Genomic DNA, 13,096 nt, shown 5'->3' on the forward strand with positions numbered 1-13,096 from the left:
TTGGTGGCTCGATGCTACCTCAATGTGGTTACTGACAGATCTCACCTAAGCAACACGTTTGGTGCTTCTTCTTTTATTTTTATTTTTTTTGTTCTTATTTTGTTGATTTCGTCCTTCGTTTTGAGCTTTACAAGGTTGGTGGTGCATTTTTCCTTCTTTTTATAGCTTTTTCTTTTGTTGTTAGCTAGAATATATGTCATTCGAAGCCCCTCCTCCTTTACTTATATGTATATATGTATTTTTGGGTTAAGCTTATTAATCTAGATTTTTTGTCGTATTAAAGTGCATGAAATAATGGCTTCATAAATAATAAATAGAGATAAGTATACTCAGCTATAGTTATTGAAGTGTGTAAGTGTGTGTGTGTGTGTGTATATATATATATATAATTAGAGAGGTAAAATTATTTCTTCACAAGAGGTACCTAGTGCTTCGGTATTATTATTATTGATTTCTTGCTATATTAATATTGCCTCTTGTTTTGGGATTAGTGTTAATATAAAATGTCTATCATTCCTATACATAAATATTGCTTAATTTATGTATATATTTTTCATGATTTGTATAGTGAGATATTTTTATAGAAAGATAAAATTTTATGTACACACACAAACATATATAGTTAATTATATATAATTTTTCTTCGATGTTTTTAAAGAGTGACATGCTTTCTTTGATCGGCCAAAAAAAAGAAAGATTATATACCTAATCCATGATTAAAACATGTGCTACGAATGCTTTGAGCATTCAAAGTCCTATTAAACAAAATATGGGTGATCACACTAGAAAATCCATGATATCTAGTGACGAGATTACATGCAACAACAAACTTAAACCTTAATAAAAACAACAAAATGGCACTAGATAAGGTACATTTGGAGACTCATAGAATGTCTTTTACTTAGTAGCAATTTCAATACACATGACAAAGACAAAAAACCAAATAGACATACAATAGACAAAACATCGCCGATTGGGAATTTTGTTGTACTTAGTTGGACATCTATAACAACTAGGGAGATGCATTCTAAACCTTCCTCCCAGTGTAACATGTATTGTTCTAACAAAATGTTATGTTGGATGGTGGTAGGTTAGTATCTCTCCTTCAAATAAATATGATAAATTTTACAAAGTTCAAAGCAACATTATTTCGATGATATTTAGATTTTTCGGAATTTCTATAGGCAGTACTAGAAAAACAAATTTACCATTCGATTCAATACCACATGACAATTTGAAGCATTGTATTATAATACAAAGTAATTCATAGAATTTGATTTGTATTGTATCAATAGGTTGAATTAAAGTTCAATGGTGTACCAATAGGTTGAATTAAAGTTCAACAATGTAGAGAATTGGTTTTCATATGTCTTGTAAACACACACAAAGCTTATTGACTTCATAATGGTATCCTCTACTGGTTAGTAAGACTCAAATGATTTTTAAAAAAAATCATAAACAATCATTAAACTAAAACAAATACACATGGTTGTAGTGTTATCGTTGACATGTGGATTTGATATCTTGGGGTATGATACACATTTACTGTCCCTTCCCCAGCTGCCCAGGTGTTCTTAATCATCATATCAGACCTAGAGTTTCATAAGAAAGTTCAAGAGCTTGACTTAGATACTTTTAAAAATGACCCCGAATCTCCTCTATTGCTACTGGGTCTGCTAGCAATAGAAGATTGGTGCAAACTATGGCACTTGAATCACGTAGATAAAAATCTCACTCATCAAGATGGTGCAGATTCAAAATCAACTTTTGAAGAGTTGATAATCCAAGATGAAAAACAACAAGAACGTTTCATGATTCTAAAGTTTTTTCAAAATCCATGGAGTAAAGGACGTGTCTTCTACTTATTCAAGAAAAGAGAGACTATTTGGAGACACATCTCCTTACCCAATGGGCACTCATAGCCTAATAGCTATGGATGATATCACTCAAGAAGAAAGAGTGCTTATTACACAAAGACACCATTTCCTGCACATTTCTGAGGGATTCATCATCCCACTAGGGTATATCCAGATTCACCTACCACACTCACTCAGGATTGCCATTGGATAGTTCCACGTGTCATCGCACGACTCCATATGAAGAGTAGACGAGTTGATGGGATCCCCATAGAGAGTTGTATCTGCACACACTGTGATCGATATGAGGTGGAATCAGAGGAGCACTTCGCCATCCGTTGCCCAGTCTACTACAAGATTCGTGGACAATACCATTGCCTTTTCAGAGGTGGGTTCGAGAGCCTCTCCAGACTCCTCTCATACCCTAACCAGAGATGCTTGGCCGCTTTCGTTCATGAGGCGGCCTGACACAAGGAGTGTCTCATTAGATCACGAAGATAGGAGTGAGGCCAGAGATAGCAGGAGAGGCAAGGACCTCGAGATTGAGATGTGGCACACCTAACAAAGGACAAACGCGTAGTTCACACTCACTGACATCTCTTCCATTTTTTGACCTAGGGTATGACCAACGAGGGTTACCGTGGCGCTCATCAAGCATCAGATAGCTACTAGGAGGGCACGACGGACATCTCATCCAGATAGCAAACAGTGCTCTATCATGGGCTTCTTGCCTACACTATCCACTCCCTCATCATATGTATCTTGACGTGTGATCTGACTACCTACTCCATGGGGATTCATAATTGAACATGTACGATGGCTTGCCGAGTGAGACTTTACATCCTTATGAATATCACAATGATAAGAAACAATCTATTTCTTGGTAAGAAAGTAATGTTGTTTTCCTTATAGATCCTGCATTCTACTTGAAACAAACATTCGGGTAGGAATCTCCCATATTTTCTTGGGAAAGCCTAGCTCTAATACCATTAAAACGAATGCCTCTCCAAGTCAAGAACCCCAATCACCTTCACCTTTACCAAATACTAGGATCTAAACTGCATGAAACACCATTTGAAGCCATCCTTATACTTATCCATGGATGCCCATAGCCCAACCCCTCATGCCAATATATAGACTAGGTAACAACTACATATATCACATGAATGCTTTTTACCCCTTAGACCTCTAACCAAAACACGAATTTCCAAACCTTAGCCCTTAGGCCTTCCACAACAAGGTTGAGTGCCTCATGGTCCCCTACCTCTAAGGTTGGCAACCCATGGTTGGCCAAGGATGTAACAAAAATCTACGCCGTTGATGAAACTAAAAGCAAGCAAGTGGGGGTCAAGATGAGGGACCTAGGAAGAGATGGTCCCATGTCGTCATGTGGAGATATCAAAGGAGTTATCATTGTCTTAGATGGGTTGACATTTTGTTAGAAATGTAGGGTTCTATATCAAAAGGCCTCTTCATAAAAAATGTGATTCACTCTCGATATAGTGAAAAGCTTTTGGCTCTTCATGGTGAATGGGCCAATGGTTAAAATGGCATCGAATATTGATGTAAATAAATGTAATCAATCACAAAGCTCAATCATGAAAACAAGAGGTTTTGAGCTTGCAACTCCTTGTTCCCTTTGTGCATCCCGAGTAGCCTAGCATCCGGCAAATTGTTTTAGTTATTTGCTCATGTAGTTCAAGGGGCTTGTTTCGCCCAACTTGCACAACATCGGTAGAAATTTGTGAACTACAAGCTTCTTGCATAACTTCGCAAGCTTTTTCTATGCTTGGTAGATCCTTTCTTGTTTTATAGTCTTGTCGTGCACGATCTTGGCATGTAGATAATTGTAACATTTTATTGAATGAGGAGCTTATGGGTTTGCAGATCTTTAAATCCCCATTAATTGGTGGAGTATCCATTGCTATTGTGTTTAAAGAGGAAACATTTTGAAGCTTAAAGCAAGGACACTACTACTCAACAACAACAAAGGGCAATGACCAAGCCTCAAAAATACCATACTAAGAAAGGGCACATTACACCAAATCCCTAGGGTTCTTTAAAGGTCATGACTCTACTCATAGATGTCACCTCCACCTTCCACAAGATATTGTTTGCACAGAGTCTTTAGCAAGTCTTGAGGAGAATCCCATAGAGAACCTCATGGAAATTTAGAAGTAAAGAGACTTAGGGAGAGTATATTGCTCTCCACTTGAGTACATAGTTTAGACGGTCGAAGGGCATAGAATATTCTTTCAATACCCATCATCTACATAGAATTTTGAAGACAACACTTAAAAGGAAGATATGAAACTATAGCAAGTGAATCAAGCAAACATACAAAAGAAACACACAAAAGCAAACATTTTCAAGTACTAAAATTTGGGTGGATTAAATTCGTCATTATGTATATAAGCAACAAACAAGACGTGGCATAGCATGGAGACAAGTGGATTGAGCACCGTTCAGATGCATTGCCAACCTTACCTCATAGGGGGCTTCCAATCTTGTAAAGCTTGTGCTGCAACCCTAAAGATTCAATCCAATCTAGGGAGGATATATGTGATGTATGAACGTGCTTGCGCCAAGCTATGAAAATGGAGAGGGGATAAAGGAAAGAAGATGGATGTTGTAACACAACTTATGCAAAGGGAGAAGTTTCAAGGTGAGGGGGAGATGCATTGGAAGAGAAGACGTAAAGGTATATTGGTCCCCCTAATAGGTCCCTTCTTCCTAAGTTGAGAAAGATGGAAAGAGTTAGAATTCCAAGTCCTTGTAAACAAAGATGACGCGACGATTGGAAAATTCACTTTAGACTTTTGATTGCTTGTTTTTTTGTTACCATCAAGATGCCCTCATTGTGTAATAGCTGTTTTTTGCGAGAGCAAAGTTGCCTACATTACCTACCTCACTGTTTGACGCAATAACTTTTGTCCCTATCCTATTGATTTGTACTTTCAAGAATTTTTGAAAGCTTGGCCTTCCATTTCCATTTACTTGGGTTCCATTCGTTTGAAAAGATTGAGGCTGAAAAGCACTTTGAGACACAAGTTGACATTCTCAAGTTAACTTATTAATTACTAATGAAATTGGTATAAAATTAACACTAATGCATACATCAATGCTTCAAAGGATGATAGCTTGGTACTTCAGCCTTAGAAGTTAGGACAAAACTTTAATCAGACCATTGGTATTCACGGGGATACATCCATGATTAAACTTTGTAAGCATTCCAATCCTAGACTTCAGCTTGACCAACTCTATGGGGCTGTAAAAAGGAAAGAACTCTACATATTCTCGTTTAAAACTTTCATAAACTTCCCTATTGAGTAAGGTTCCCACGAACATCATGCTTTAGCAAACCAACCTTGAAATTTTTCTTGAACCCAAGATGCAATATCCACATCCTTTATAGATAAATATGAAAAAGCATTACAAGGTTTGCTAGAAGACCCATTCATGTAAAAGAGAGATGCCCTCTCAGATTAAATCACAAGGGCCTAACATATAACCCAAAGCACCTCATGTGTCAGCACAAGTCATAATAGTTAAAAATTGTATCATTAAAAAAAAAATCATTTGTGTTGTTCTTTGGAAACCAGCTTCAGCACCTAATTCAGAAATACAGATTCAAGTGCAGGCAGCACAATTACAGCCATCTAGCACTCCTGAAATCAAACCAAGACCAGTTCCTATATGAGAGAGTACCTATACACACATGATTTAAGTCATTTCTTTAATGTATTGCAGTATCTTTGAATTAAGAAATAGAGATGGCAGAATAAGCAGCTCTTCAGCACGTAAATTTATAAGATCAACAGAACGAATTCTCATCCTACCCCTATCACAAAGTCTGCTGTATAGGCCTCCCCCATATGGTGTGACGAATATTCACTGTAAATTTTTCATTCAAATAACTTGGTAAATTTCTTATTCCAATAACTTGGCTAAACTATTGCAGAAATATGCTACAGGAATCGTCTTTTAGAACACATATACTCGAAAATCTTCAAATGTTCAAAAGAAAAAAACTATTTGCAAAGGATTGCACAGCTGCGCAAAATTTCTTTAGTCATCATCTGAGTTGAGCCATTAGAAAGAGCACATAGACCTACTACATGTTTCCCTTGCGCTCCCATCTTTCCTTTGTATCAAGTCTGCAAAATGGAGTTAAGTGAACCTGGAATTCAAAGAATATTTAACATGCTTTATGTAAACTTAAGGCAGTTCACATGAGTGCCTAAACATGTTCCCCAGCAATGTCCTGGTACATGGGGAAAACAGAAGAGAAAAGCTGACATGATAATCCAGATATGAACGAAAGCCTCAAAGATCCCACTCTCAACAAAGCATAGGAGTCCATTCAGAAAGATTTGATTTTGACTTTGCCCTGTATGGATTGCATGCTATGACATCTCTTCCCTTACGTAGGTGCAGGTCTTTTATATAGAGAATGTCAACTATTGTATGTGCCCCTTTATAGATGAACCATCTTGCTAGATTACTATCACTTATCAACAGAATCAGTCTTTATGTCTTTCTAGAGAAGGGCACCTAAATTTTGAAACTTTATTCAGTCTGCCACTAGTCTCTCATAGAACATGAGCAAGACTTTCTTTATGATTTCTCTTACTTGACACGTGCAACACCATAAGGCCCTCCTCCCTTAGCCCTTCTGGTCGTTACACACATTTCCCCCCCCCCCCCCCCCGCCGCATGCTCACTTCTTCAATTCTTGCATTCATTAAATCTCCCACACAAATTGCCCCCTTCCTCTTGCAGTTACTCACTATCCATTTCCTTCTCATTAATTCTCCTGCTCTCCTCTCGATTCTCTATTGAAATCGCAGTCGATAAGTTCTAACAAGCATGCAAAGTGAAAGCAATTGGACACTGTGGCACATCTTCCATGACAAGCTACCAGCCAAAACCTAAGCACACTGACATATCTAATGAAATCAGGGCTATACGACTGAGTGTTGACCTGATGCAGAAATTCTTCAATTTTGCCAAAGTTTAAAGGCTCCCATGCCAAGTATGAAAAGGGAGAAATCCCATGCCAGTAGAAAGCATAAAAAACACCTAACACAACCACAGATGTGGTCACCTAGTTCTAACTAGGTACGCTTCAAATTCATCAAAACAGAAATCAAAGGATGCATGGAACATACTTTGAGCGTAAGTACGCAGTTTCCAGCACCTCCCAACTTTTGTGCCAGGAAAACCAACTCTACTCGTCTGAAGATGAACAAAGGAATTCAGAAGGAAGGTGATTTCTTTTAGCCTACCTAAAAGCAGCCATACACAACTTGCATTCATTGGAGAAGTAGAAGACAAGGACTTGATCCCACTCACCATCAACAAACTTGAATCCAAACTTCAAAATGTTCATCGCAAGCTACAACACAAGCTCAAGGATATCGATATTACAAGGCTGAATGGACTCTTATTACCGGAATGAGAAAGTCAGAAGAATTTTCATCACCAAGGTTAAGATGATGAACAAGCCTTTGAATCATGCAAAAAACAGAGAGAGCACTTCGTCCTTGGGTGATAGCGAAATGGAAGAAAAACACTACCGGAGCCTGAAGCCAAGAGGACCAGGCTATAATCTCATAGATGCATTGAGGGAAGAGACGAGCACGAGGCTCTGCATCTCGCTCTTCAAATATAGATCTATTGGAGCCAATAGCCAAGAAAATGCGATAGAAGCCAAAAGGCGATTTAGGTCAGCCTAGGGACCAATTTCTTTGTTATGGCAAGGTGCATTATTGCGAGTGGGAATGAATGTATATAGAAGCGTGCTTTGCAAAAGCGCGATTGTTGCTTGAATTCCTAAAATTTAGAACAAAAACTTCCCACATAGCACATATAGAGAGTTGTGGTGGTGGAGCTACTAAACGAGCATCCACACCAATGCAAAATGCTGAAAATGCAGAATGGTAGTACTAAGTACTAAGTACAACATAGTCATGTCAGTGGTCGACTATATATCAATCCTCATCATAGGACATCAGGGGGGATGAGGCAATGGAGGCATGAAATCGGCGATAGTGTTGTCGGCCACTTATGCGTGCGGCCCTGGCACGTCTCCTGTCATAGCTCTGCACCTAACAAGGGCTACAGTAACCCCTGTTGGTCGGGGCTCCGACTCTAAACATGGAGGGGATATCCCCAAGTGTAATCTGCATGTCAACCCTCTGTCTGAGTTGACGGGTCACTGGCTCTAGGTCCCAGTCATGTCGAGGCCTCATCTTGTGGGGGTCCATGTGATCTGGCAAAAAAAACCATGATAGAGCTCTGATAGGGATCAGCCAAGGAAGAAGTCTGCTCCTGTCTCCATGCTCGAAGTATCCTCTCACACTGTCTGAGTACCTCATGAATGAAGCTTGCCAAACACCTCTAGTTTGGGTAGGAGAGTAATCGGGCCAAAACCCCATAGCTATCTCTGAAGAGGCAGTAGAAACGCCCTCGGATCTCATAGTAAACAGGACACCTGAAGATGAAGTGCTCCTCTGTCTCAACCTCCTGCATGTCACATCATGTGCATATGCGCCTCTCCCTGGGTAGGCGCTCTACTCTGCCGCTCTCGATATGAAGTCTGTGTGAAGGGACCTGAAACTGCCTGAGAGAGTGGGGTAAGTATATCTGTGTGTATCCTGGTAGGTCTCAAAGAGAGAGAGAAAGGGGTGGGAGAGAAACGCGGGGGGGGGGGGGGGGGGGGGGGGACACACACACAACAGAAATATATATTGGCATCCTTAAGAGGCCTTCTGGGCCTATGAGACAAAGTCTGAGATAAACACCAACATCAGTTATAGGCTGAGCCTCTTGGGAGTGTATATAACATCTCTGAAGTTATTATAGGTTAGCTATGATCTACTATAAAAGATAATCATCCTGCATTACATCACTTTTAAGAATGGGAGTCTTTGGCCTGTGAAAGCTATCCCTAGTTAAGTGTAGGTCTACACGATCTTCACCAACTCCCCTCGATATGTAAAACTATGTCGATGCGATACTGCCCATGAGGTGTTGAAAATCATAACCTTGGTCTTTCAAAGGTTGATAATCAAGTCTCTCTCCCTGCAAAATACTTCTAGGCCTCTAGGTGTCACTATTGGTAAGCGTGCTAGCTGAGGAGGATACGTGAAGATATCATCTACATATAACAGTATCTGTATCATCAAGACGGCAAGCAATGATCCCTCACCTCCAAAGCGATCGATGAAGCTCATGATTTTATCAATGTAGATCCCAAGCTCTGTGCTAGAGGTTTACCTATGTAACATTGCAAGTGTCTACCCATGAGAATACTGTGTGTCGGTGAGAGGGGGCATCACAAATAGGACATCCCCGGTTCGTACTCTCCCTCTAACTAACTCATAAAGACTCAACCCTATCTAGATCATGACTTCTGGAATCTACATCTCCTGAAGTCTCCTAATCATACGAGATCGTGGAATTGTATCAAAAGCCTTTCCAAAGTCTACAAAGCAATTTCTCATATCTCGATCTCACCTCCTTAATGTTGGCCCGTAGAGTTGAAGATCTGATCTTAGAGTAACAATTGTCTCCTAGAACCCAACTTGTCCCAAAGCCGGTTGCCCATGGGTCTCTGTGAAAGTGCTACATATCCGTAGATCTTGGCAAGTGTGTGGCCAATCGTGAGAGTGCAGTAGTTCCCATCATCCACGAGGTCCCTTGCTATGTGTACCGGTGCTTACTCCTAGAAGGGGAGGGAGCTGTGGCATATGGCATGATTGAACATCTATGCTAGGATTGGAGCCTAGGCCTCTACCCATGTGCGAATTGCTATGTTTGTAATCCCTCATGGTCTTGGGTTCTTGTATTGTGGAGTTTGCACAGTACAGCCCTAACATTCCATGTGGTAAATAGGGTGGATGTGGTGGGCACGACATATTAGGTAGTGGCTGGTCTGGTGTGTCATAGAGCAATGCGGTGTATGTGTTCCAGATCGTCATGTCCATGATGGGGATGGATGGCTTCCCCTTTTTCCCCATGCAATGATGGGGAAAGAGAGAACGCCTCATCAAGCCTATGTGAGGAAATCTCTCTCTTACGACATGTAAGATGGTGTGAGACCCGATGTGCCTCGTATGTCGTCAAATATCCCAAAACTTGCTCTCTTATGAGGTGAGATTTGTTTTGAGACACCTTCCCCGCTAGGGCGCATGTTGTGAATCGAATCGTGCATGGGAATGATCAGGGTGCCTTAGACATGGACGAGGTTTTGTTGCCACTTAGCCCTGGTATGGCTTTGGGCCCTATATAGGCCATCGTTTGTACTTTCTCAGTATCCATTTCCAAGTACACTTCAGATCCTTCAGCTTGTTGTCTCCTCCTTACATCTTACTTCCATTGCTCCCCGCATCCAACAGTGGTATTAGAGCAGAATCTCTTGCTCCTACTTTCCTATCCCTCTATGCTCACTGCTCAAGCCAAGTTCCTCTCAAGAAAACAAACGCTCCGAGCGAAGACCAGAGCCAACCCGATGCACAATGAAATATGGGTGGGAGCGGCTTCTAGTCGTACAAGCAATAGTCCGTGATCGGGAATGAATGATAAAGTCACCATTGCTATTGTACCCATTGTCATTGCTTCAAGCCGACCTCTACTACAGTTCTCGCCAACTTGGAGTCCCCTTTTCAATTGTGCATAGGCTGGGAGTTTAGTCGCGCACAAGCTGGGAGTTCAATTGCGCACAGGCGTCTTCATCTTCTGTTAGGTTTCAGCTCCCAAAGCTATCACCATTTCTAGAGCCTACAGTCCCATGCACTTTTCACCTACAGTCCCTTGCATTTCCGTACTCCAAACCGTCCATACATAAGCACAATTGCTCATGCAACCTATTGTGACCGGCAGTAGTCCATACAAAGCCATTCGTACTGTTGGGGTAAAGGCACATTGCCACCCCTTTATTAAAGATATGACACCTATGACTGTCTTAAGACAGTCATAGGGTGAAAAAACCTAATCCTAATAAAACTTAAGAGTTTGTGGTGTGGCTCATCACTTCACACCCGCATCTTTAGTGTCACCCCTCTCTCACTCTCTCTCTGTTGTACTTCTCCCTCTTTCCTTCCCTCTCAACTGGTATCAGAGCCAGCCTTACTTCCTCCCTACCCCTGTCTACCTCTCCCTCTACCTCCTTCGGGACTTGTGCCCTTGGCATTGCGCAAACAGCTAGGGCTGCAGCGCGGGACAGCGACAGCGGGCAATAGCGCGGGCTGCAGCGGGTCTGCGAGCAGAGCAGGGCGACGCGGAACAGCGCCAGCAGCCTGCGTCAAGGCAGGGCGGCGCGGGACAGCTGCAGCGGCAGCGCAGGGCACAGCGCGGGCTGCAGCAGGGCGGCGCCGAGCAGCGCCAGCAGCTGCAACAGCAGCAGCTAGCTGCTACAGCCTCAGGGCCTCGAATAGGGCGGCGCGTGTACGGACGTACGGCCGTCCGTACCGCCGTACGGACTCCGTACAGGCGTCCGTACTGTACGGACGCCGCCGTACGTACAGAAACCTGCGTCAGAGCCTTTCGTCAGGGAGCAACATCAGAGAAGGGCATTTCGAAAAAAAAAAATTTCTCTCTCAGTTCTGGGATTCCGTACCCTGCACACGTACACAGATACAGCAAGTACAGTGCTGCCAGTACACAAGTACAGCAAGTACAGCACTTTTTCTTTGAGGAAAGAAGGCAAAGAGAGAGCATTCCCGGCTGTTCAGTCCTTCAAACTGTGTTCTTTTGAGGTACAGCAAGTACACTCTTGTCCCTCGTCTCCAGGTGACTAGTACCACAGTGTGTGGTGGTTGCACAGTTATCTTGTTTCGGGAAGGTAATGCCTTGATTTTGCAGAGGATTTTGTATGCTTTTGCTGAGTGCAAATCTCAGCTTTTGGGTGACATTTTCAAAGGGCTTTTGCCTGGAAGCTTATGCAGTGTATGCCTTGAGGCAGTGTGGAGCCAGGGAGCCCACATTGGTCTTGTTTCCGCAGTGTATTCAGTGACATTTCTGCAGGTCACATTTTGTGTACGACACCTTGGAAAATCTCAATTGAGCCACGCTTGGCCAGGGCGCATCGAGTTTACTCGGTCCCTAACTGTCCATCGTTGACAGTGCTCAAAAGATTTTCTCTTCAGTGTTTGTACGTTGGGATCTGTGTTGTTATTAAGTACACAGGGCTGTTTATGCATTGCATTGTCAGGTGAAAGTGCCAGGAGAGCGCTGCATTTTGTATGCTACCTCAGTGTTGAGGTGTTTTTCACTTGGTACAGGTGACAAATCAAGGGGCTTTTGCCCAGATTTTGCTTTAGAGCACTTGGGTTACTGTTTGAGACCTTCAGATGCCTTTTATCCCCTTGGCAGAAGGGTGATTCTTGGGATTTCTCCCATTTTCTGTTGCAGGTTTGTGACAGGCTGAAGAGTCTGGAGCTTCTTTTTCAGTGAACAAAACAGTGTATGACAAGTGGTTCATGCATATAAAATCAGTGCAATACCTCATCTGAGGTGGGAGAAGTGATCAGGACAGCAGTGTTTTGTGCTTCGTCAGCTGATGATGCACTGTTAAAGCACTTGTGGAACAGCTGCAGCATTCTGAAATTACTGTTTTATGCCTATTTGAGCACGGTACAGTGTGTCAGAAGGTACAGTAACTGGAGGGAAATTTTTTCTGTTTTGTTGCAGATTTTTTGACAGTAAAAACAGCGCTATTGTGAGTGCTCCTGGCTCTTGATAGAGCAGGTTTTTCTGTATTCAGTCTTTTTTTGACTTACAGGGAGTCAGGTACTTTCCTTATCTGATATGGCATCAGGGGGAAGTGAATCATCAATTTTGAACATAAAGAAGTTGGAAGGGGCACACAATTATGCATTATGGGCAGAACAGTGTTTGAATGTACTTCTGCTTAAGAAGATTTCTAAGCCCATAAGGGTGAAGGGTGTCAAGCCATCTGGGATGTCAGATGATGAGTGGGAGGAGCTAGATTTGTCCGCGAGGGCTGCTATCATGCTTACTCTCAGTGATTCTCTTGTGTATAATGTTCAGGCTGAAAAGACCTCTTATGGCGTATGGCAGAGGCTAGCAGAGTTGTATGCCCAAAAGAGTTCAGCCAATAAGGTGTACTGGTTGAAGAAGCTGGTTGATCTTCGCATGAAGGAAGGTACAGCTATGACCTCACACTTGAGTGAGTTCAATGCCATCTTTACACAGCTGATTGCACAGGGGTTGAA

At 42.0% G+C, this 13,096-nt stretch overlaps 1 protein-coding gene across 3 annotated transcripts in view; it reads right to left on the reverse strand.

Moving 5' to 3' along the window:
- Positions 1 to 5,365: 5,365 nt before the first annotated feature.
- LOC147891436 (uncharacterized) overlaps positions 5,366 to 13,096 on the reverse strand; it is a 36,556-nt gene continuing 28,825 nt past the window's right edge. The window contains exons 5-6 of one of the 3 annotated variants that reach the window (XM_087389958.1): positions 5,696 to 5,750; positions 5,366 to 5,524 (exon numbers count right to left, since the gene is read on the reverse strand). In XM_087389958.1, the coding sequence (XP_087246084.1) occupies positions 5,516 to 5,524; positions 5,696 to 5,750 (64 nt within the window). In that variant the 3' untranslated portion in view covers positions 5,366 to 5,515. Of the gene's footprint in view, positions 5,525 to 5,623; positions 6,037 to 13,096 lie in introns of those variants that run through there. The other 2 variants (XM_087389960.1, XM_087389959.1) reach the window with 2 other exon arrangements.

The sequence above is a fragment of the Dipteris shenzhenensis genome, chromosome 18 (genome assembly GCF_047967505.1).
Source record: "Dipteris shenzhenensis isolate YYH24624 ecotype China chromosome 18, Dip_SZ_1.0, whole genome shotgun sequence".
In the NCBI taxonomy this organism is placed as follows: Eukaryota; Viridiplantae; Streptophyta; class Polypodiopsida; order Gleicheniales; family Dipteridaceae; genus Dipteris; species Dipteris shenzhenensis.